Below are 22,914 nucleotides of genomic sequence, written 5' to 3'. Positions count from 1 at the left end.
GAAGAGAGAAAAATGAGCTATAATAGTGAAAACAAATATGACAATGATTTCCCTTCCCCACTGCACAACCTGGGTTGGTATTGATAAAATGTGAGATTGGGGCCTGAAGGGGAGAAATCGAGCTGAAAAACAGTTTTTTCCTCTTGAGCTTGTCCTGTGTGAGGTATTAGATCAGGTATCCTACCTTGAGCTGAGCAAAGCTGACAGGCAAATTAGTCAGTTTGTTGTTGTACAGGTCCAAATGCTGCAGGTTAACGAGGCGCCCAAAATCTGAAGGAAGCTCCTGCAACTGGTTCTTGCTGAGATCAAGTTTGATGAGGTGAGTCAGGTTGCAGAATTCTGGCTGCATTTGATGGGAGCATGGTTTTTCATAATCGAGCAATATGAAAGGAAAAAAAAAATCATTAAAACACAACAGTGGCTCTGGGGAAATCCCACATGGGACTTTGATACCATAAAAACCTGTTTTTTCTTGAGCTGCACACCTCTAGTCACCTTGTTCTTCTCACACAAAATCTTATGCACAGCTGCCCACCCACAGTGCTAAAGCGAGACAAAATGGTACCAAATTAACCAGCCATCACCAACCAGGGTTGGCTTGGCTAACTTTTCATTTTCATTGCTGAGCACAGGCACACCCTTTGGACTAGGCAATGGAAGTGAAAAGTCAGCCAGGATTCCTGTTAGCAAGTGACTCCTGCTACAGTGTGCATGTGGACCTTAAACAAGAATGGGATTGAGATCGGCTATGTTTCCCTCCATCGTCAAAGAACAAACCCTATATCACATCATTTATAATATTAGGAGTACATTTTAAAATGTGGTCACTGAGTAACATAGGAGCGCAGTAGCCAATTTAAGTGCAGCAAACACTTGTGAACAGCAATGAGGGGGACTTCCAGTTGCGGCCATGCTTAGCTAGGTTGCACGTTCGGCAGCTCCCGCCAAGAACGGACTTTTGGGCCCTTTTGAGGAGCCCCAGCGGCACTTGTACGTCGGTTCCCAGTGTGGGATTGTGATAGTAAGGTTCCCCCAGCACTGTATGGAGTGGACCAGGAGTGGAGCGATCAAAAGGGTGGTTTTGGAGCAGCGAAGAGAGCGGGGGAGGAAAAGCAAGATGGCGGCGGGTAGATATAAAGCAGCGTGGGCGCAGTAGTCGCGGGAGCTGGAGTTCCTCAAAAGCTGCTTTGCGGAGCTGAGAGCAGAAATGCTGGTGCCAATGAAGGCGTCGATAGAAAAGCTGGTGGAGACCCAGAAGGCCCAAGTGGCGGTGATTCGAGAGGTGCGGCAGAAGGCCTCAGAGAATGAGGACGAGATTTTGGGCCTGGCGGTGAAAGTGGAGGCGCACGAGGCACTACACAAGAAGTGGCAGGAGAACTTTGAGGACCTGGAAAACAGGTCGAGGAAGAATCTTCGGATTCTGGGTCTCCCTGAAGGAGTGGAGGGGTCTGATGTTGGGACATATGTAGTTACAATGCTCAACACGATGATAGGCGCGGGAGCTTTCCCGAGGCCCTTGGAACTGGATGGGGCTCGTTGAGTCCTGGCAAGGCGGCCCAAAGCCAACGAGCCGCCAAGGGCTGTAGTGGTAAGGTACCACCGCTTTATGCACAGGGAGTGCATCCTGAGATGGGCGAAGAAAGAACGGAGCAGCAGGTGGGAGAATACGGAGATCCGTATCTACCAGGACTGGAGTGCGGAGGTGGCCAAGAAGAGGGCTGGTTTTAATCGGGCCAAGGTCGTTTTCCATCGGTTTGAAGTTTGGAATGCTGCAGCCAGCGCGATTGTGGGTTATGGTTCAGGACCGTCACCACTATTTTGAGACACCAGATGAGGCGTGGACCTTTATTCAGACTGAAAAGTTGGACTCGGATGTGTTCATCTTCTGGTTTTGGCTTGGGAAGAAGGGACATGGGAGGGGGCGAGTGGGTATGATGTGGGGGCTGTGTGAGAGTGTGGGCGGTGGTACTGTAGGGACAGGTCCCCGTTGATGAAGGGGGGGGGGGGGGGTAGGAGGGTCGGGGAGCCGGGGCGGGGTCGCAGAAAAAGGAGCAGCGCCAATGGGGGCGGGGCTGGCTTGGATGGAAATCGCGGGCTTTTTCCCACGCTAAAGAAGGGAGGGGTGGGGCCTGGGGGGGGGGGGGGGGGGGGAAGGGCGGTGCTGGAGGAGCGCGCATATTGATCGGCAGGGGGATTCTCACACTGGGGGGGTTGTTAGAATGGTGGGAGTGGCCGGGGTCAGCAGGAGTCAGCTGAGCGTAATAGGGGGAGCAGAATGGCTGGTCGATGGCCTGGCTTTGGGGGGGGGGGGGGGGGGGGGGGGGGCTGGGTTGCTGCTGTATTGGCCAAAGGGGAGCTGGAGGTAGAAGGAGGAGTCGGGCGGGGGTCCGCTGCCTGGGGGACTGGAGGGTGCGGGAGGTGCAGGCACGTGGCTGGCCTAAAAAAGGGGATGGCTAGTCGACGGCGGGGGGGGGGGGGGGGGGGGGGGGGGTGTCGTTTGAGGCGATGAATATTGTGGCGGATAATGGAGGTCGATACGTGATGGTGAGTGGTAGGTTGCAGGGGACGCGGGTGGTACTGGTGAACGTTTATGCCCCGAATTGGGATGATGCCGGATTTATGAAACGTATGCTGAGTCGGATCCCGGATCTGGAGTCAGGGAGCTTGATAATGGGGGGAAACTTCAACACGGAGTTGGACCCAGCACTGGACCGTTCCAGGTCCAGGACGGGTAAGAGGCCGGTTGCGGCCAAGGTGCTCAGGGGGTTTATGGACCAGATAGGGGGAAGTGGATCCGTTGAGGTTTGCCAGGCCGGTGGCCAGAGAATTTTCTGTTTTCGCCCACGTCCATAAAGCCTATTCCCGGATAGATTTCTTTATATTGAGTAGGGCACTAATCCCGAAAGTGGAGGGAACGGAATATTCGGCTATAGCCATCTCAGACCATGCCCCGCATTGGGTGGAGCTGGAGTAGGAGAGGGACCAGTGCCCGTTATGGCGCCTCGATGTGGGACTGTTGGCAGATGAGGAGGTGTGCGGGTGGATCCGGGGTGTATTCAAAGATACATGGAGACATGGAGGCCAACAATAATGGGGAGGTGCAGGTGGGGGTAGTCTGGGAGGCTTTGAAGGCGGTGGTTAGGGGAGAGCTAATTTCCATTAGGGCCGAGCTAATTTCCATTAGGGCCGAGCTAATTTCCATTAGGGCCCAGAGGGAGAAGAGAGAGAGATTGGTGGGGGAGATATCAAGGGTGGACAGGAGCTATGCAGAGGCCCCCGAGGGGCTGCTTAGGGAGCGACGAAACCTCCAAATGGAATTTGATCTATTGACCACAGGAAAAGCAGAGGCGCAGTGGTGGAAAATGCAGGGGGCGATATACGAGTATAGGGAGAAGGCGAGCCAGATGCTGGCACATCAGCTTCGTAAGAGGGAGGCAGCGAGGGAGATTGGTGGAATTAGAGATAGAGGGGGGAATACGGTGCGGAGTGCGGTGAGAATAAACGAGGTATTTAGGGACTTCAATGGGGATCTGCATAGGTTTGAGCCCCCCCCCCAAGGCCCTTGGAACTGGATGGGGCTCGTCGAGTCCTGGCAAGGCGGCCTGAGGGCGCGGGAGAGAGGGAGGGAGGGAGGGGGAGAGAGAGAGAGAGAGAGAGAGAGAGAGGAGATACAGCGATTCTTGGATCAACTGAGGTTCCCGAGGGTGGAGGAGGAGCAGCTGGCTGGTTTGGGGTCGCCGGTTGGGCTGGAGGAGCTGGTTAATGGATTGGAGAGCATGCAGGCGGGGAAGGCCCCGGGGCCGGACGGGTTCCCGGTTGAATTTTACAGAAAGTATGTGGACCTGCTAGGCCCATTGCTGGTGAGAACTTTTAATGAGGCGAGGGAGGAGGGGACCCTGCCCCCGACAATGTCCCGGGCGCTGATCTCGCTGATTTTGAAGCGGGACAAGGATCCATTGCAATGTGGATCGCATCGGCCGATTTTGTTCCTCAATGCAGACACTAAGTTATTGGCGAAGGTTCTGGCTATGACGATTGAGGACTGTGTCCCGGGGGTGATCCATGAGGACCAGACGGGGTTTGTGAAGGGCAGGCTGTTAAACACGAATGTGCGGAGGCTCCTCAACGTGATCATGATGCCCTCGGTGGAGGGGGAAACGGAGGTAGTGGCAGCCATGGACGCGGAGAAGGCCTTCGATCGGGTGGAGTGGGAGTATCTCTGGGAAGTGCTGCGGAGGTTTGGGTTCGGGGAAGGGTTCATAAGGTGGGTCAGGCTGCTATATAGGACCCCAGTGGCAAGTGTGGCTACGAACCGGTGGAGAGTACTTTAGGTTGTGCCGCGGGACGAGGCAGGGGTGTCCCTTATCCCCCTTGGTTGTTTGCACTGCCAATTGAGCCGCTGGCCATGGCACTGAGGGAGTCTAGGAACTGGAGGGGATTGGTCCGGTGGTTGGGGGGGGCAGCATAGAAGAGGCTACAGGTGGCATCTTATGTGGGTACGAGTCTGGGGGCGCTGGTGACGGCACCGTTGCCACTCCCGCTGACAAGGTACACCACGAGTCCGGTGGTGGCGGCGACTCTGAAGATCTGGGGGCAGTGGAGGCGACATAGGGGCGAGGTGGGGGCCTCGGTCTGGTCCCCGATACGAGAGAACCACAGGTTCGTTCCGGGTAGGATGGATTGGGGGGGGGGGGGGGGGGGGGGGGGTTCTGAGCTGGCACGAGGCAGGGATTAAAAGAATGGGGGACTATTCATCGATGGACTTTTGCGAGCCTAGGGGCGCTAGAGGAGAAATTTGGGTTACCTCCCAGGAATGCGTTTAGGTACATGCAAGTGAGGGTGTTTGTGAGACGGCAGGTGAGGGAACCTCCGCTGCTCCCAGCACGAAGGATTCAGGACAGGGTGATTTTGGGCGTATGGGTTGGAGAAGGCAAGGTCTCGGCGATCTATCAGGAACTGCAGGAAGTGGAGGAGGCCTCGGTGGAGGAGTTAAAGGGCAAGTGGGAGGAGGAGCTCGGGGAGGAGCTGGATGAGGATCTGTGGGCTGATGCCCCGAGTAGGGTTAATTCCTCCTCCTCTTGCGCCAGGATCAGCCTAATACAGTTCAAAGTTGTTCATAGGGCGCATATGACGGGGGCGAGGATGAGTAGGTTTTTTTGGGGTGGAGGTCAGTTGTGTGAGGTGCTCGGGCAGCCCAGCAAATCACGCCCATATGTTCTGGACGTGCCCGGCGCTGGAGGGGTTCTGGAGGGGCTTAGCGAGGACTATGTCTAAAGTGGTGAACACCCGGGTCAAGCCGAGCTGGGGGATAGCATTATTCGGGGTATTGGACGAGCTGGGAGTGCAGGGGCCGAAAGAGGCTGGTGTTCTGGCCTTTGCGTCCCTGGTAGCCCGGCGGAGGATCCTACTAATGTGGAGGGATGCGAAGCCCCCAAGCGTGGAAGCTTGGATTAACGATATGGCTGGGTTCATCAAGCTGGAGAGGATAAAGTTTGCCTTGCAAGGGTCTGTGCAGGGGTTCTCCAGGCGGTGGCAACCGTTCCTAGACTTTCTCGCGGAACGTTAGGTGGAGGTCAACAGCAGCAGCAACCCTGCACAATTTTTAAAAAAGGCACCTTTGACAGTGCAGGATGGCACTGACAGCGTCAGCCTAAATTTTAATCAAGTCTCTGGAGTGTACTTCAGCTCACAAGCATCTGACTCAACGGTGAGAGTGCTGCACACAACACCATGGCTGACAGCTACCAACACTGCTGACCGCCTAGACTCAGGAATGAATAGCAGGTTAAACCACTAATCCCAAAAACCAATCATAAAACCAATACGCATCAATATAATCAGAAGGAAGAAAAAATGCAAGAAAATAAGCATACATTCACGAGGAATGCAATGGGACAGCGTAAAGAGTGCTTTGTTCCGTATTTAATTCATAGTGTACCTGCCATGGGAGAGAGGACAGTATCGGACTTGGCTTACTGATAGTGAAAAAACTCTGATGAGGTACAGGTGGTGATCACCAAGTATAGGACTCAAAACCAGTATAATTTAGCTCCTTCAATGTGGTAATAAAATGTAAGAACGACAGAAAGCTGACAACCCTTTGCAAACAAGAATTGAAAAGTAGAGAAGCTTAGGTAAACTTATATTGAACCTTGGTTAGGGCCCATGTGGAATACTGTATACAGTTTTAATCACCATATTATCAAAGGATTGAAGGGCACAGGAGTGTATATAGTTATACACATGCTGTATTGACTGCTTTGTTGTTGTTGTTAATTGCTTTTGTAAAAGCTGAGTTTTCATGAACAGGCTGGAATCTCAAAGCTCTCTCCCGTGACAATGGCACAAGGGTATTGCTCTCTGCAACATTTATTTTAAGTTTTCACCCTCTCCTGAAGGCTTACATTAACACTGCAACAAGGTTACTATGAAAAGCCTCTCGTCGCCACACTCCAGCACCTGCTTGGGTATACCGAGAGAGAATTCAGAATGTCCAAATTTGTGGGAGGAAACCGGAGCACCATTCTCCTTGCTCCTTCGCTTGATGGTGTTGATTCCCTCTGGGCTCAAGAATGTTCTTGTAAACATCTCAATGCCCCAGAGCTTTCATACGATGATTGCTGAGCTATGAAATGCTCCCCTCCCCTGACAGTGGAACCGTTAACACAGAGATGAACCTTGCTGTTCAGAGAATTCATGCCGTGCTTCATTCAACTAATTGCAATCGTCTCGTTCACCCTTTGTCCCACAATGCACACAACACATGCACACACTTTGCACGCACTGACAACCAATGCCCACACACAACAGACCCACAATCCACACGCCACAAATGCATCTTTTATGAAGTCTTACCGGCAACGTGATGATACAATTACAGGACATATCCAGTCTGGTGGCCTTGGGCAGGGCTGCCTGTAAACACAAGACAATGCCATATATTGAGATATGACAGGGTTACAACACAGTTATTGCACAAAAAGGCAGTGAGCTCAGGCTCTTCACGGACTCAAAGGAGTTGAATAAAATTCAGATAGCCGGTTCATAAATGCGCACCAATCAACTTAGTCGCACCTCATAAAATTTATAGTTATGTCTCTCCTGTAGAAATTAGGGAGAGGAGCTTTACTGTGAGCCTAAACTTGCCCTTTGTTGGGGAGTGTAGAGGGAGCTTTACTCGGTATCTAAACTGTGCTGTATCTGCCCTGAGAGTGTTTAATAATAACAGTAATCTTTATTGCCACAAGTCGGCTTACATTAACACTGCAATGAAGTTACTGTGAAAAACCCCTAGTTGCCACATTCCGGCCCCTGTTTGGCTACACCGAGGGAGAATTCAGAATGTCAGAAAGTCCAATTCACCAGCAATCACATCTTTGGGACTTTTGGGAGGAAACTGGAGCCCCCGGGGTAAACCCACACAGACACTGGTAAAACGTGCAGACTCCGCACAGTGTCCCAAGCCGGGAATCAAACCTGGGACCCTGGCGGTGTGAAGCAACAGATCTAACCACTCTGCTACCATGCCACCCTGGTACTAGGGAGGGAACTGAGATTGATCTGGATTCTGCATTGACAAATGCAGAATGAATAAACAACACTCGCCTTGATGAGCACAGTAATGAGAGGTTAGCTCAATGCAAGCTCTTTGTTTTAAGAATATTCTGCATTTACCAAATTGTTAACTTGTTAAAAACCATGCAAATCCTGTTGCTGTCCCAGAGACCCTTCGGCAGGAGTTGCGATGCTCGTGTGGATCAGTGCACAACACATGCTGGGATCCAGAGTGAGATGGGCACTGGGGGTGACATGAGGCCAGGCACCAGCCTCAGGAATCCTGGCTGTGCTTCTGTAATCTCCAACTTCACCTCCCCATCTTAATCTCAGTAGTGGACACTCGCAGGGCGGTGGCATCCAGGAACTGCAGCAATGGCAGGGGGCATCACAGGCAGGCTGGCCGAGTGATGGGGCATAACCGGCAGGCTGGCCGACTGCGGGGGACATCACCAGCCAGCCGACTACAGGGTCAGTGGGCATCACAGGCGGACCGGCCGACTGCGGGGGGCATCACAGGCAGGCTGGCCGACTGCTGGGGGGAGCATCACCTGCAGGCTGGCCTACTACAGGGGGCATCACTGGCAGACTAGTCGACTGTGGGGGGCATCACAGGCAAGCAGGCCAACTGTGGGGGGCATCACAGGCAGGAAGGCTGGCCGACTGCGGAGGGCATCACCGGCAGGCTGGCCTACTGTGGGGGGCATCACAGGCAGGCTGGCCTACTGTGCAGGGCATCATCAGCAGGATAGCCGACTGCGGGGGGGGGGGTGCATCACAGGCAGACCAGACGACTGCTTCATAGAATTTACAATGCAGAAGGAGACCATTCGGCCCATCGAGTCTGCACCGGCACCCTAGAGTACCCTACCCTAGCCTACACCTCCACCCTATTCCCATAGCCCAGCAACCCCACCCAACACCAAGGACAATTTTGGACACTAAGGGCAATTTAGCATGGCCAGTCCACCTAACCTGCACATCTTTGGACATGCTGGTGGGCAGGAGGCATCGCAGGCATGCCGTTTACTGAGGGGACATCACAGGCAGGCTAGTCGACTGTGGAGGAGCATCACTGGCGAGCAGGCCGACTGCAGGGGGGCATCACAGGCAGGCCGACTGTGGAGGGGCATCACAGGCAGTGAGGCTGGCCGGCTGCGAGAGGCATCACAGGCAAGCAGGCTGGCCAGCTGCAGCGGCATCACAGGCAGTCAGGTTGGCCGGCAGCGAGAGGCATCACAGGCAGGCAGGCTGGCCTGCTGCAGGGGGCATCACAGGCAGGCAGGCTGACCGGCTGCGGGGGGCATCACAGGCAGGCAGGCCGACTTCGGGGGGCATCACAGGCAGGCCGACTGCAGGGGGCATCACAGGCAGGCAGGCCGACTGCTGGGGCATCACAGGCAGGCAGGCAGGCCGACTGCGGGGGCATCACAGGCAGGCCGACTGCGGGGGGCATCACAGGCAGGCAGGCCGACTGCGGGGGGCATCACAAGCAGGCAGGCTGACTGCGGGGGGCATCACAGGCAGGCCGACTGCTGGGGGCATCACAGGCAGGCAGGCCGACTGCGGGGGGCATCACAGGCAGTCAGGCTGGCCGGCTGCGAGAGGCATCACAGGCAGTCAGGCCGGCCGGCTGCGAGAGGCATCACAGGCAATCAGGCTGGCCGGCAGCGAGAGGCATCACAGGCAGTCAGGTTGGCCGGCTGCGAGAGGCATCACAGGCAGGCAGGCTGGCCGGCTGCGGGGGGCATCACAGGCAGGCAGGCCGACTTCGGGGGGCATCACAGGCAGGCCGACTGCAGGGGGCATCACAGGCAGGCAGGCCGACTGCGGGGGCATCACAGGCAGGCAGGCAGGCCGACTGCGGGGGCATCACAGGCAGGCCGACTGCGGGGGGCATCACAAGCAGGCAGGCAGGCCGACTGCGGGGGGCATCACAAGCAGGCAGGCTGACTGCGGGGAGCATCACAGGCAGGCCGACTGCTGGGGGCATCACAGGCAGGCAGGCCGACTGCGGGGGGCATCACAGGCAGGCAGGCCGACTGCGGGGGCATCACAGGCAGGTAGGCCGACTGCGGGGGCATCACAGGCAGGTAGGCCGACTGCGGGGGCATCACAGGCAGGTAGGCCGACTGCGGGGGCATCACAGGCAGGTAGGCCGACTGCGGGGGCATCACAGGCAGGTAGGCCGACTGCGGGGGGCATCACAGGCAGGCCAACTGCGGGGGCATCACAGGCAGGCAGGCAGGCCGACTGCGGGGGCTTCACAGGCAGGCAGGCCGACAGCGGGGGGCATCGCAGGCAGGCCGACTGCGGGGGGCATCACAGGCAGGCAGGCCGACTGCGGGGGGCATCACAGGCAGGCCGACTGCGGGGGGCATCGCAGGCAGGCCGACTGCTGGGGGCATCACAGGCAGGCAGGCCGACTGCGCGGGGCATCACAGGCAGGCTGACTGCGGGGGCATCACAGGCAGGTAGGCCGACTGCGGGGGGCATCACAGGCAGGCAGGCCGGCTGTGGGTGCATCACAGGCAGGCAGGCCGGCTGCGGGGGGCATCACAGGCAGGCCGACTGCGGGGGGCATCACAGGCAGGCCGACTGCTGGGGGCATCACAGGCAGGCAGGCCGACTGCGGGGGGCATCACAGGCAGGCCGACTGCGGGGGCATCACAGGCAGGTAGGCCGACTGCGGGGGCATCACAGGCAGGTAGGCCGACTGCAGGGGCATCACAGGCAGGTAGGCAGACTGCGGGGGCATCACAGGCAGGTAGGCCGACTGCGGGGGCATCACAGGCAGGTAGGCCGACTGCGGGGGCATCACAGGCAGGCAGGCCGACTGCAGCGGACATCACAGGCAGGCAGGCCGACTGCAGCAGGCATCACAGGCAGGCCGACTGCAGGGGCATCACAGGCAGGCAGGCCGACTGCGGGGGGCATCACAGGCAGGCAGGCAGGCCGACTGCGGGGGGCATCACAGGCAGGCAGGCAGGCCGACTGCAGGGGGCATCACAGGCAGGCCGACTGCGGGGGGCATCACAGGCAGGCCGACTGCGGGGGGCATCACAGGCAGGCCGACTGCGGGGGGCATCACAGGCAGGCCGACTGCAGGGGGCATCACAGGCAGGCAGGCCGGCTGCGGGGGGCATCACAGGCAGGCAGGCCAGCTGCGGGGGGCATCACAGGCAGGCAGGCCGGCTGCGGGGGGCATCACAGGCAGGCAGGCCGGCTGCGGGGGGCATCACAGGCAGGCAGGCCGACTGCGGCGGGCATCACAGGCAGGCAGGCCGACTTCGGCGGGCATCACAGGCAGGCAGGCCGACTGCGGGGGGCATCACAGGCAGGCAGGCCGACTGCGGGGGCATCACAGGCAGGTAGGCCGACTGCGGGGGCATCACAGGCAGGTAGGCAGACTGCGGCGGGCATCACAGGCAGGCCGACTGCGGGGGGCATCACAGGCAGGCAGGCCGACCCCATACTCCCAGTACCATGGTCGCCCCTTATTGCGGGGCAGAGGCAGCAGCACCAATAACCCGGTTGCTGCTTACCAGCTCCCGGGCCGGCACTTCGCTCAGGCCGCTCAGGCTCAAGTCCAGTTCGTTTCCATCCAGCCGCTCCCGGAGGCTCAGGCCCGAGCTTGGGTTCGGGTTCTGGTTCTGCTGCTTCCCGCTGTTCTTCGGCATCTCTGCTACTGCGGCTCGAAGCCCCAGCTGCAGCGGCCTCACTTTGCACCGATTCCCCGCTCCTTCCACAGCGGTGGCTACACGTCAGATCAAACCCGGGCGACAAACAAGGAAATGGTGCGGAGACAGGAAGAGCCACTCGGGTCCAACTCCGTTCACAGCGCCCCACTCAACCAGGAGGAGTACTGGCAGCTTGCAAACCCCAACTCTGCTACAAAATGTCGTCCAAACTCCTAATTTTTGTTTTACCCATTTAGAGTACCCAACTATTTTTTCCAATTAAGGGACAATTTAGCATGGCCAATCCACCTATCCTGCACATTTTTGGGTGTGGGGGTGAAACCCACGCAGACACAGGGAGGAAGGTGCAAACTCCACATGGCAGTGACCCAGGGCTGGGATTCGAACCTGGGTCCTCAGTGCCATAGGCAGCAATGCTAACCGTGCTGCCCTCCAAACTCCAAAATAAACATAAATTCCGCCATTCAAAAGGAAACCCAGAGCCCTATCTAAATATAAACTTATCTCCCAACCTAAATAAAAATATCCAATTCAAATCTGCACCTAAATCTCCTGTCTGGGAGAAATCTCAATCTCCAAACTTTTCCAATTAAGGGGTTGTGGGGCGAAACCCACACCGACACGGGGAGAATGTGCAAACTCCACACGGACAGTGACCCAGAGCCGGGATTGAACCTGGGACCTCAGCGCCGTGAGGCGGTTGTGCTAACCACTAGGAAATGCCCTGGAAAATGTTAATTACCAGATAATCCGGTTTGGTGAAATTAATTTGAGAAGGCTTTTAAGATTATAATATTATGATGTAGGATAAGGTGTGGGCCATTCGGCACATTAAACCGACTCAGCCTTTCAATAAGATCTCAAGCAATCCAATTGTGGCCTTAATTCCACTTTCCTGACTGTCCCAAACACATGACTCCCTTGTAGATCAAAAATCTATCAAATTCAGCCTTGAATATATTCAATAATCCAGCCTCCACTGCTCCATATTGAAGAGCGCACCAACAACTAAAAACTCTTGAGAAAAGTATTACGTCAACAAGACTTCAATAAAAACTGTGTACCTCAAGCTTTTTTTGCTTTTTAAATGGATTTTTGCTGAACGTGATCCTGTTTCCGTGGGAAGAGAAACTCAAGTAGAAACCTATAAAGGCGCAGTAGCAATTTCAGTACTTTTCGCAGTGTCTCACAGAATAGCGAACAGCTGCTGTGCAGACACAGGCAGGGGGGGGTGTTGTAACCTTCCCAGAAGCTGTTGTGTATAAAATGTGGTAGAGCAGAAGTAAAACTTTCTGTGGGGATACCAGTTTTACCAGAGCTGACTAATCAGTTTAAAGGGGTCTGATACAGGAATCTCTGACCTGGTCGCTGCCGTCGTGAACATGGCGCCAAAGTTTTGTTTGTGGCTTGTGGGGGGCGGAGAGGGGAGTGAGCACCACGGCTGTGCTCAGGAGGGGACTGGCCTGCGATCGGTGCCCACTGATTGTCGGGCCGGCGTCTCCAAGAAGCGCACTCTTCCCCTCAGCCATCCCGCAAGATCAAGCCGCCACGTCTTACGGGGCAGCAGAGGGGAAGACGGCAACCGCGCATGCGCGGCTGACGTCACTTAGGTGCCGCCGTCGCCTCATTCTCGGCGCGCCGCCTTGATGCATGCAGCAAGGCCCGGCGGCCGAGATTTATGGAACACCGCTCCCAGCCCCCTGGGTGGGGGGGGGGGGGGGGGGTGTGTGTGTGAATAGGGTGCGAGGAGCGGCCTCCGAGGCCGTCGTGAAACTCAGCCGAGTTCACAACGGCCTTCCCGATTCCGCGTGCGAGCGGAGAATTCCGCCTCCTATCATTGTCGTGCTTGTTTACCAATAAGACACCAGTCCCAGATGACCATGGACTGCTTTCCCCTTTGAGAAGGAGAGCTGACTGGTGGTGATTTTCAAACTTTCAAACCCCACTTTCAAATAGCTGACGCCTCCTTTTGTGCTGTATGATTCGAGATGAGGGAGTTCTCGGGCTATTAGACTGTGGTGTGCGGCACAAATTGCTCCAGTGGGACTTTCTGCTATTTTGTCCGCAGTGGAGACTCTGGCTGATTTGGTTTGCTTTTCTCCACCTAGTTTTCGGGCAAAGAGCAAAGCCCGAGTATGGTATAAAAATTGCGAAAGAGCGTTACTTTCATTCTGGAGCTTGAACCGAGTTGATCTTGCAACATCTCCGCCCCATACAGATCGTGGCAGCCAAGCCCTCATTTAACTAGAACGGCGCTCCCCCGCCTGGCTGACAAAACACAACTGTCCACTTCGAAGTTTGGTTAGCAAGGACGCGCACGCTTCTCTCTCCCCCGCTGTGTTGAGTTTTCATTTTGACCACCCGTCTTTGCAACGATGTTCAGGAAGTTTGCTGCGAGAAGCTGCTCTGGCTCCTGGGTTTCCCGGCAGGATTTCTGGAAAAGCTGCAGTTGGAGCGGGAGAAGGCTGGAGTCGGACAGGTAAAGAGAGCCGCGGGACGGTCTGGGTCATTTTCAGTGACCCACCCCAACTCTCCAAATAATAGCCAAACATTGGATTAGGAAATGGGTCATTTGCCTGACAGGCCATTTCTAAATCACGGGATGTATGTCAATTTCACTCCGCTCTGCAGACTACCAGGACTGGGTTTGCTAAACATTTCAAGCCACCAGACCCTCCTGAACTCCGAAGGCAGTGGGGGACTGGGTCTAAAACTATTGGTTGCCAGGAGACAAAGGGGGCCCACCAACAACTACAATGCTATCATTTAATTTTCATAACGAATAAATAAAATTTTCAAAAAATACATATGGGAAAAAGGGCACAATTAAAATTTTTGTGGAAAAAAATGTGTATTCCTTAGTAATTACAGTGTACATGTACTGTCCATGTTACTGGCAGTAGATACCAAATGTAAATACAGAATGTTATAATTGAATTTTTAATTTTTAAATTTTTTAAAAGTAATTGGTTGATATTTTTAAATAGTTTACTGCACAATTTACACCTTAACAGATAGTTCAAAAGCACAATAGAGCATTGCATGCAGTCCACTATATTAAGAGCAATCGTTTGTGTTCGCTAGATGATTGTGCGAATCTACCAATAATTGCTTCTGCATCCAATTCATCGAACAATCCCTTTTCAATGGATAGCAACATGTATGATTCCAAATTCTCCTCAGATAGGGAATTTCTTAACTTTGTCTTTATGATCTTTAGCTTTGAAAATGTCCTCTCACATTGGACTTGAGTAACTGATACGTAGTGTGCAGATGACTTTATAAAGTTCATAAAGGTTATCATATGACTTGTCATGAAGTCTGTTGGATGCCAGAATTTTTAGTACACACGATGGGCAAGTGCTGCAAATTTTACAATTGTTGCAACTAGAATCCATATTCTCACCAGTGTAGCCATCTAAGATAGACACCAGTGAATACAAAATGTAAGACTGCAAAGAGTGCAGGGAAAAACGGACATGGTCAAAAGCAAACAGCTTGCAGAAGCTTTCAGCATTGAGACTCTTGCAAAAACCGGTTTCCCGACAGCTGCTAATTGGAAAACAGTTTACATATTAATGAGGTGATACCGAAACCTTCAAGGCCTTCTACCAAGAGCTATACACCTCGGAGCCCCCAACGGGGAAGGCTGGGATGAACCGGTTTCTTGATGGACTGGACATACCAGTCGTGGGAGAGGGCAGAAACGGGATCTGGAAGCACCACTAGCACTGGGAGAGATCATGGACAGCATTAGCTCCATGCAGACGGGGAAGGCGCCGGGACCGGACGGATTCCCGGCGGACTTCTACAAAAAATTCGCGACAGCGCTGGCCCCGCACCTGCGGGAGATGTTCACAGACTCGCTAGCTAGGGGCACACTGCCACCCACGTTAGCACAGGCCTCAATCTCGCTGATACCTAAGAAAGACAAAGACCCAACGGAATGTGGGTCATACAGACCCATATCTCTGCTGAACGCAGACGCCAAAATACTGGCCAAAATCCTAGCCAAAAGGCTAGAAGACTGTGTACCTGAGGTGGTCACAGAGGACCAGACGGGCTTCGTCAAAGGTAGACAGCTTACCGCGAACATCAGGCGCCTGCTGAACGTGATAATGACCCCCTCCGGGGAGAGAACACAAGAGGTGATCGTCTCCCTGGACGCAGAAAAGGCCTTCGACAGAGTCGAATGGAAATACCTCATAGAGGTACTGGAGCGGTTCGGGCTTGGAACAGGGTTCACCGCTTGGGTAAAGCTCCTATACAACGCTCCCATGGCGAGTGTACGGACCAACAATACCAACTCCCAATACTTCCAGCTGCACAGGGGCACCAGACAAGGATGCCCACTGTCCCCCGCTGCTGTTCGCACTAGCAATCGAACCGCTAGCAATCGCGCTCAGGGCAGCAAAAAATTGGAGGGGGATCCGAAGGGGAGGTAGAGAGCACAGAGTCTCACTCTGTGAATTGCGCTTTCACGTATCTGATTGTCAGTCCAGAAGTAAAACACTCGAACACGTCAGTAACGAATATTCGTTTATTTACGGCCGGGACAAATCTCTAAGCAGTCGGGTAACCACCTTCGAGAAGTGCCAAAGTCCAAAATATGGACTGTCTCTTTATACAATCACAGCTTAGAGGTGGTCCCTTTAAATTCCTAGATACACCTATGATTTGGCAAGGATCCAGAACATGTACATATATGGAATTATTCTTCGAGGTCGGGAGGTTATTTTTGACATAATCATTAGCACAAGTCACTATCAATATTAATACAAAGGTTTTTGTATCCCATGGCCATATGGCTCAACTCACTCTAAAGACAGTCCCCCTTACATTTCAATGTTTATTTGTTCCAACTGGTCAAACGAGCTTAATTATGTTATCTCTGCAATAAAGTAACGGTCCCCATTCATTCCATTCTTTGCCTTTTTGACCTCTCTGCTTTTACAGATACGGTCAGAACATTAATTAGTACCAATGCCACACTCCCTATATTCCATCCCATAACCTTCTGACATCTTTGCTTTTACAGATACGGTCAGAACACACTCCCTTTATTTCCTCCCTTGACCTGTTGACATCTCTTTCACAGAGCTTTTCAGAACTGTTATATTAACCCTATCAGCGAAGTTCCAAATGAAATCCACTTCTACATTCCCCCCTTTGATCATTCCTTGATCACATAACACTCAGGATACTTTAGATGGAAATGAGAGCGAGGCGGAGGTACTCCTCCTCTACTAGGCTCCGGCAGGATGCCACTTCCTCATATAGGTCAGGGGTAGGTGGAACCAGTTTTTCTTTTTCGTCTAGGGCGGATCTCTGAAGCATCTGTGGTAATGCAGTGGCACCCAAACGGTTGCATAGGCATTTCACACCAGTAGCTATGATACAGAGCAACAAACAGATGGTAACGAAGATAATGAGCCCATGGAATAGGTAAGTGGCCCAAGAATTGGACCACTTCCAGCTCCACCAGTCAGCCTGACCGGTGAGTCGCAAGCGCTGTACTCCATCTCTGATATGGGTTACCAGACGCGTGATATTCTCTGAACTGTCTGGAATATAACCCATGCAGCCGTCTGTTCGATCGAGAAAGGAAACAGATATCAAGGGAACGCCTCCATGGGCATGGGTCGGGACCTGTGTACATACCCAGCAAGAGGAGACACCCACTTTCTTAGCATAGACATAGGACATAAACAGAAAAGAATTTGCCGTTGCATGGTGCGTTGCCCGCTTCCTTCTGGAAGGCGAGTAGGGGTGAGTAGTCCTTGATGGTAAAATTTGTACCCTGTCCTTATCAATGCACCGGTGGTTCCACCGGCATGTGCGGCGATCGTAGATCAGAACCATGTACGTAGTCTGGAATCGGGGCTTCTGGTCGTTGGGATGAACGGTGGTTGGGCAGGTTTTGATAGCCGTGGTGATCCATCGGAGATCTGTCGTTGTTCCACATCGTGGGGTTCCTTCTCGGCACAGGGGTGGACGTCGGCTTCCATACGGGCATCTCCTTCTTCCGGATGCAGCGAAAGAGAGCAGGGTGGCGAGTATTGTGACGGTGAAGAGGGACTTCATCCTGGTACTCGTGTTCCTAGGACTTAAAGGAAAAGTTTAGAACATCATGGATACTTAATTAACTTACAATGGTGCATATGTACCCATGCGTTCCGGCCCTCCACTTTTACTGCAGTGGGGGTAGTGAGTAGAACCTGTAGGGGACCCTCCCATCGAGGTTCCAAACCTTTACGTGTCCAATTTCGAATTAGGACATAATCCCCAGGGTTGATGGAGACGTCATGAGTAATGGATGGGACTTCTTCCTGGGTGGCACGAACTCGGGAGTGTAATCCTTTCAAAATTCTAGTTAGTGTTAATATATAATTAGCCATCTCGGTAGTCATGTAATGGAATTGAACATTCCGTGGAACACTGCTGTCCCAAGGCGTTCGAAAGGGTCTGCCATATAGTATTTCCGCTGGGCTTAGGCGAGTTTTTCCTGCGGGGGTGGCACGTAGCTGGAAGAGTGCTAAAGGCAGGAGTTTGAGCCAAGTGGCCCCAGTGTCTGCTTGTAGTTTAGCGAGTTTAGTCTTTAGAGTCTGATTTGCCCTTTCCACCACTCCAGCAGCTTGTTGTCTGTAGGCACAATGAAACTGTTGCTTTATTCCAAGCAGAGCACAGAATTCCTTATTGATTTGACCTATGAAGTGGGGACCATTGTCAGAGCTCAGCCGGGCTGGAATTCCAAATCGCGGAACAATTTCTCGCATTAACACCTTAACTACTGTCGAGGCCTTGTTATCCGTAGTCGGGTAGGCCTCGATCCATTTGCTAAAAGTGTCCACAATGACTAACACATATTTATAGCATTGACATCTTTCCAACTCAATGTAATCCATTTGCAGGGTCTCAAATGGACCCTCAGGTAAGGGGGTTGTGCCAGGATCACAGGGGACGGCCTTACCGGGGTTGTGCTGTTGACAGATTAGGCACCGACTGCTAATTTGTTGGGCCATTTCTTGCAGTCGTGGGTGCCACCAGCTTTTTAACAATATGTCCCCTGTGGCACGAGCTCCACAGTGAGTTGCAAAGTGTACACATTCGGTCACCCAGGCTGCTAATGCATCGGTCATACATGTTTGTCCTACCGGGGTGACCCACAGCTTATTTTCGATATCATATATACATCCTAAGTTTTTCCACATATTTACAGCAGTTGCAGGAGCGTCCTCCTGCATTTGGATTATGTCAGCAATGGTTGGCATAGGTTTTTCAGAGGGGGACTTTCCCGAGGGGGTTTTAGTCTGCCTCATCATTCTAGGCACCATTAGTTTGCCAGATTTAGAAATTTCTTTTGCCTTCTCGTCCGCTCTCCTGTTGCCCGTTTCCACCAGTCCTGTGCCTTTTGTATGCGCTGCGCATTTTATCACCGCTATCTTGTCTGGGAGCATAAGGGCCTGCAATAACTGGGTTACTAACTGCTGGTGTGAGATGGGTGTACCAGCGGAGGTTAGAAATCCTCTGTTTTTTCCATAATTGCCCGAAATCATGTACTACCCCGAAGGCGTATCGGGAATCTGTATAAATATTAACCTTCCTCCCCTGTGCCAACATGCATGCTCGTATTAACGCAAACAATTCTGCCTGTTGGGCAGAAAAGGGAACTTCAAATGCTGCTGCTTCTACTACGTCACCGTCTTGATCGATGATTGCATAGCCAGATTGTCTATCCCCCCTTTCGCCGACGGAAGAACTTCCATCGGTGAAAAAGGAACAATCTGCACTCGGGATGGGTATATCGGAGAGGTCGTCTCGAACCGAGGAGACTTCCTGCAACAGTTGCAGACAGTCATGAGTTGGGTCGAGCATGTCTGTGGGAGGATGCGTCAAAAAGTCAGCAGGGTTGATAGTGGTGCAGTGGGCAAACTGGACTTTCGGGTTATTAAGGAGAGCAATCTCATATCTATTCTGACGAGCCATCGTGAAATGCTGAGTCTGTAGCTGTCCCAAAAGGGCCGTAACAGAATGGGAACTATAGACAGTAATATCTTGTTGGAGGGTAATATTAGCAGCCGATTGCAGGCTGTTGTAGATAGCTGCAAGAATTTGGGTACAGATAGGATAGCCAAGGGCCACCGGATCGAGTTTAGAGGAGTAGTATGCAACCGGGCGACAGCGGTCGCCGTGGCGTTGGGTCAGGACAGCTGTGGCGCGGTCGGCAAGGACTGTGCAATAGAGCTGAAAAGGGCGATCAAATAAGGGTCGACCAAGGGCAGGGGCCTGGAGGAGTGCCTCCTTGAGGCGGTTCTGCTAGTGACTGTTTGTGATCAGCGGGCACTAGGACCCTGCGGAGCCATGCAGTGTCAATTTCAACGCAGCAGTTTCGAAACTGCCCAGCACAAATTCTTTATCTGTTTATTCTGAGACCAATGTAGTTCTGAACATACTGAGTTACTCATAATACTGATCACATTCCAGGGGCGGTGGCGGAGGTGGCTGTGGGGGCTGTGGAGGCTGTGGGGGCTTCTGACGTCCCCTGCAATTGAACAGATGTTCCTCATCCCCATCGTCCCCCTCCCCCCAACCTTGCTTCGCATTGCTGACCGGCGCCGGGGGGAGGAGTAGCATTCTTACGTTTCTTATATTCTTTACATTCCCTTTTTAAGACCTCTACTGTTTTAACAATTCCCCCTTCAGTGAGGCCAATACCCAATTTTGAGGCATTTTCCTGCCAGCTAGCCAGTATAGATGCATCTTTCATTAACTGACAGTATTCCCTCCACAAGGCAATTAATTTCTTTGCGGTGGGTTCTTGATAATACAGAAAAATGTGTCATTTGAAACATGAAAGTCTGGCAATATCTGGTTTAAGAGCCCACAAAAGGTTAATAGCAGCTGCAAAGAGCAGGGTTATAAAATGCAGATTCCTGCTCACAAGCAGGCTTCAGCAGAAACAATGGCTCACACCTTCATGGAATGTAACTATCTCAGAAAGCATCTGAAAAGCATGGATGAGAGTTTCAATTGCATTACGTGAGGAATGTTTAAAACAGGCAAGTCTTTCAAGTCACAACCAAGTTAAATTTTAGCATACAGCTAAGAGCAAAGTTTCACACCTTAACTGAAATAAACTCTCTTAGTAAACAGCTGGAAAGAATGGAAGATGCTCAGTCGAATTTAGTGTCAATTTAAGGGGTAAAATTCTACAAACATCAAGTTAATTAAAAGAAAATTGGAGATGACCTGGCTACGAGAAACATCATTTAAGTCAAAATCAAAGGCAAAGTTATGAACTGGGGACAATTGGAAAATTAAACGATTTGAAATCACAGAAATAAAAGTTAACTATTGAAACAAAAGCATTTTTTAAATCAAATCTGTGAGGAGACGATATGCCCGAAATGAATAATTAGTTGTAGTAAGATGTTTACATCAAAGATACTTTTAAACTATCAAAGTGAAACAAGCCCATATACAATACAGTCGTTAAAACTTAATAACTCTTCGAAAGAGAATATAAACCCAGGGAGAATAAGCAGCAGCACTCTGCAACAGCAACAGGAGAGAGAGAGAGAGAGAGAGAGAGAGAGAGAGACGCAGCCTGCTGGAGAAAGACAAGGAAAGCAGCCGAGTTTAAACAGCTAATACAACTCAAGAAGACCAGATTTTAAGTGGTTATTAGCTTACTTCACTTCCTTAATAACACAGGACCCAGGACACCAATGCTATTAAGGGGTAAGTAGGTAAAATTCTTCAGTGAAGGTATGGGTTACACCGGGGGATAGGCTCCGAGAACCCCGCCCGTAACTTCCAGAGAACGCTGCCTGGAATCATGGCGGCAGTCCCGTCCGGAGCCCACAGCCCGCCAACCGTTCCCTAGCAGTCCTGAGAACCCCGCCCGTAACTCCAGCGAACGCTGCCTGGAATCACGGCGGCTCCTCAGGCTGCCTCTAGCAGTCCTGGCAACCCCGCCCGTAACTCCAGCGAACGCTGCCTGGAATCACGGCGGCAGTCCCAGGCTGCCCACAGCCCGTTAACCGTCCCCTAGCAATCCTGAGAACCCCGCCCGTAACTCCAGCGAACGCTGCCTGGAATCACGGCGGCTCCTCAGGCTGCCCCCAGCAGTCCTGGCAACCCCGCCCGTAACTCCAGCGAACGCTGCCTGGAATCACGGCGGCAGTCCCAGGCTGCCCCTAGAGACGATAACCACAGGGTTCACTCACTTACCCTCTTTAAAACGGGTTCGCTGGACTGACCTGGATCTCGCAGAGGCTTCTCGACAAACCAACGGCAAGGCTGAGCAACGATCAAACTGGTAGTAGGCGAATACCAAGGTGGAAAACAAATTTTTACTCACGTTGGGGGCCAAATTCGTCCTCTACTTTGAACGAGCTCAGTCAATTACGCCGGTTAGTTGCGCAGACCCCTCTGGAGATCCCCGTACGGGCCACCAAATGTGAATTGCGCTTTCACGTATCTGATTGTCAGTCCAGAAGTAAAACACTCGAACACGTCAGTAACGAATATTCGTTTATTTACGGCCGGGACAAATCTCTAAGCAGTCGGGTAACCACCTTCGAGAAGTGCCAAAGTCCAAAATATGGACTGTCTCTTTATACAATCACAGCTTAGAGGTGGTCCCTTTAAATTCCTAGATACACCTATGATTTGGCAAGGATCCAGAACATGTACATATATGGAATTATTCTTCGAGGTCGGGAGGTTATTTTTGACATAATCATTAGCACAAGTCACTATCAATATTAATACAAAGGTTTTTGTATCCCATGGCCATATGGCTCAACTCACTCTAAAGACAGTCCCCCTTACATTTCAATGTTTATTTGTTCCAACTGGTCAAACGAGCTTAATTATGTTATCTCTGCAATAAAGTAACGGTCCCCATTCATTCCATTCTTTGCCTTTTTGACCTCTCTGCTTTTACAGATATGGTCAGAACATTAATTAGTACCAATGCCACACTCCCTATATTCCATCCCATAACCTTCTGACATCTTTGCTTTTACAGATACGGTCAGAACACACTCCCTTTATTTCCTCCCTTGACCTGTTGACATCTCTTTCACAGAGCTTTTCAGAACTGTTATATTAACCCTATCAGCGAAGTTCCAAATGAAATCCACTTCTACAACTCTATGCGGATGATCTGCTCCTCTATATCTCGGACCCACAAAGCAGCATGGACGGAATCATAGCGCTCCTGAAAGAGTTTGGAGCCTTCTCGGGCTACAAACTCAACATGAGCAAAAGTGAGATCTTCCCAGTACACCCGCAAGGGGGGGGGGGGGGGGGGGGGCAGCACTAAAGGGGCTGCCGTTCAAACAAGCCCGAAATAAATTCCGCTACCTGGGGATCCAAATAGCCCATGACTGGAAAGGGATCCACAAATGGAACATCACCAGCCTGACGGAGGAAGTTAAAAAGGACCTGCAAAGATGGAACACATTCCCGCTCTCCCTCGCGGGGAGAGTCCAGACGATCAAAATGAACGTACTGCCCAGGTTCCTTTTCCTGTTTAGATCCATTCCGATCTACATCCCCAAGGCCTTTTTCAAAGCGCTGGACAAACATATCATGGCGTTCGTATGGGGGGGTAAAAATGCTAGGATCCCAAAGGAGGTCATACAAAAAA

At 52.4% G+C, this 22,914-nt stretch overlaps 2 protein-coding genes across 3 annotated transcripts in view; one reads left to right on the top strand and one right to left on the bottom strand.

The window, feature by feature from the left end:
• The window catches only part of lrrc59 (leucine rich repeat containing 59), a 37,682-nt gene extending 26,332 nt beyond the window's left edge, over positions 1 to 11,350 (bottom strand). The window contains exons 1-3 of one of the 2 annotated variants that reach the window (XM_038777097.1): positions 11,100 to 11,350; positions 6,856 to 6,915; positions 185 to 343 (exon numbers count right to left, since the gene is read on the bottom strand). In XM_038777097.1, the coding sequence (XP_038633025.1) occupies positions 185 to 343; positions 6,856 to 6,915; positions 11,100 to 11,234 (354 nt within the window). In that variant the 5' untranslated portion in view covers positions 11,235 to 11,350. The remainder of the gene's footprint in view (positions 1 to 184; positions 344 to 6,855; positions 6,916 to 11,099) is intronic. The other variant, XM_038777096.1, reaches the window with a different exon arrangement.
• Positions 11,351 to 13,334: 1,984 nt separating this feature from the next.
• acsf2 (acyl-CoA synthetase family member 2) overlaps positions 13,335 to 22,914 on the top strand; it is a 193,431-nt gene continuing 183,851 nt past the window's right edge. Inside the window, exon 1 of the mRNA XM_038777264.1 lies at positions 13,335 to 13,734. Within this exon, the coding sequence (XP_038633192.1) occupies positions 13,631 to 13,734 (104 nt within the window). The 5' untranslated portion in view covers positions 13,335 to 13,630. The remainder of the gene's footprint in view (positions 13,735 to 22,914) is intronic.

Source organism: Scyliorhinus canicula, chromosome 18 (genome assembly GCF_902713615.1).
Source record: "Scyliorhinus canicula chromosome 18, sScyCan1.1, whole genome shotgun sequence".
In the NCBI taxonomy this organism is placed as follows: Eukaryota; Metazoa; Chordata; class Chondrichthyes; order Carcharhiniformes; family Scyliorhinidae; genus Scyliorhinus; species Scyliorhinus canicula.
Note: the sequence above shows the minus strand (reverse complement) of the source record. Positions and strands in the feature narration are given on the sequence as shown.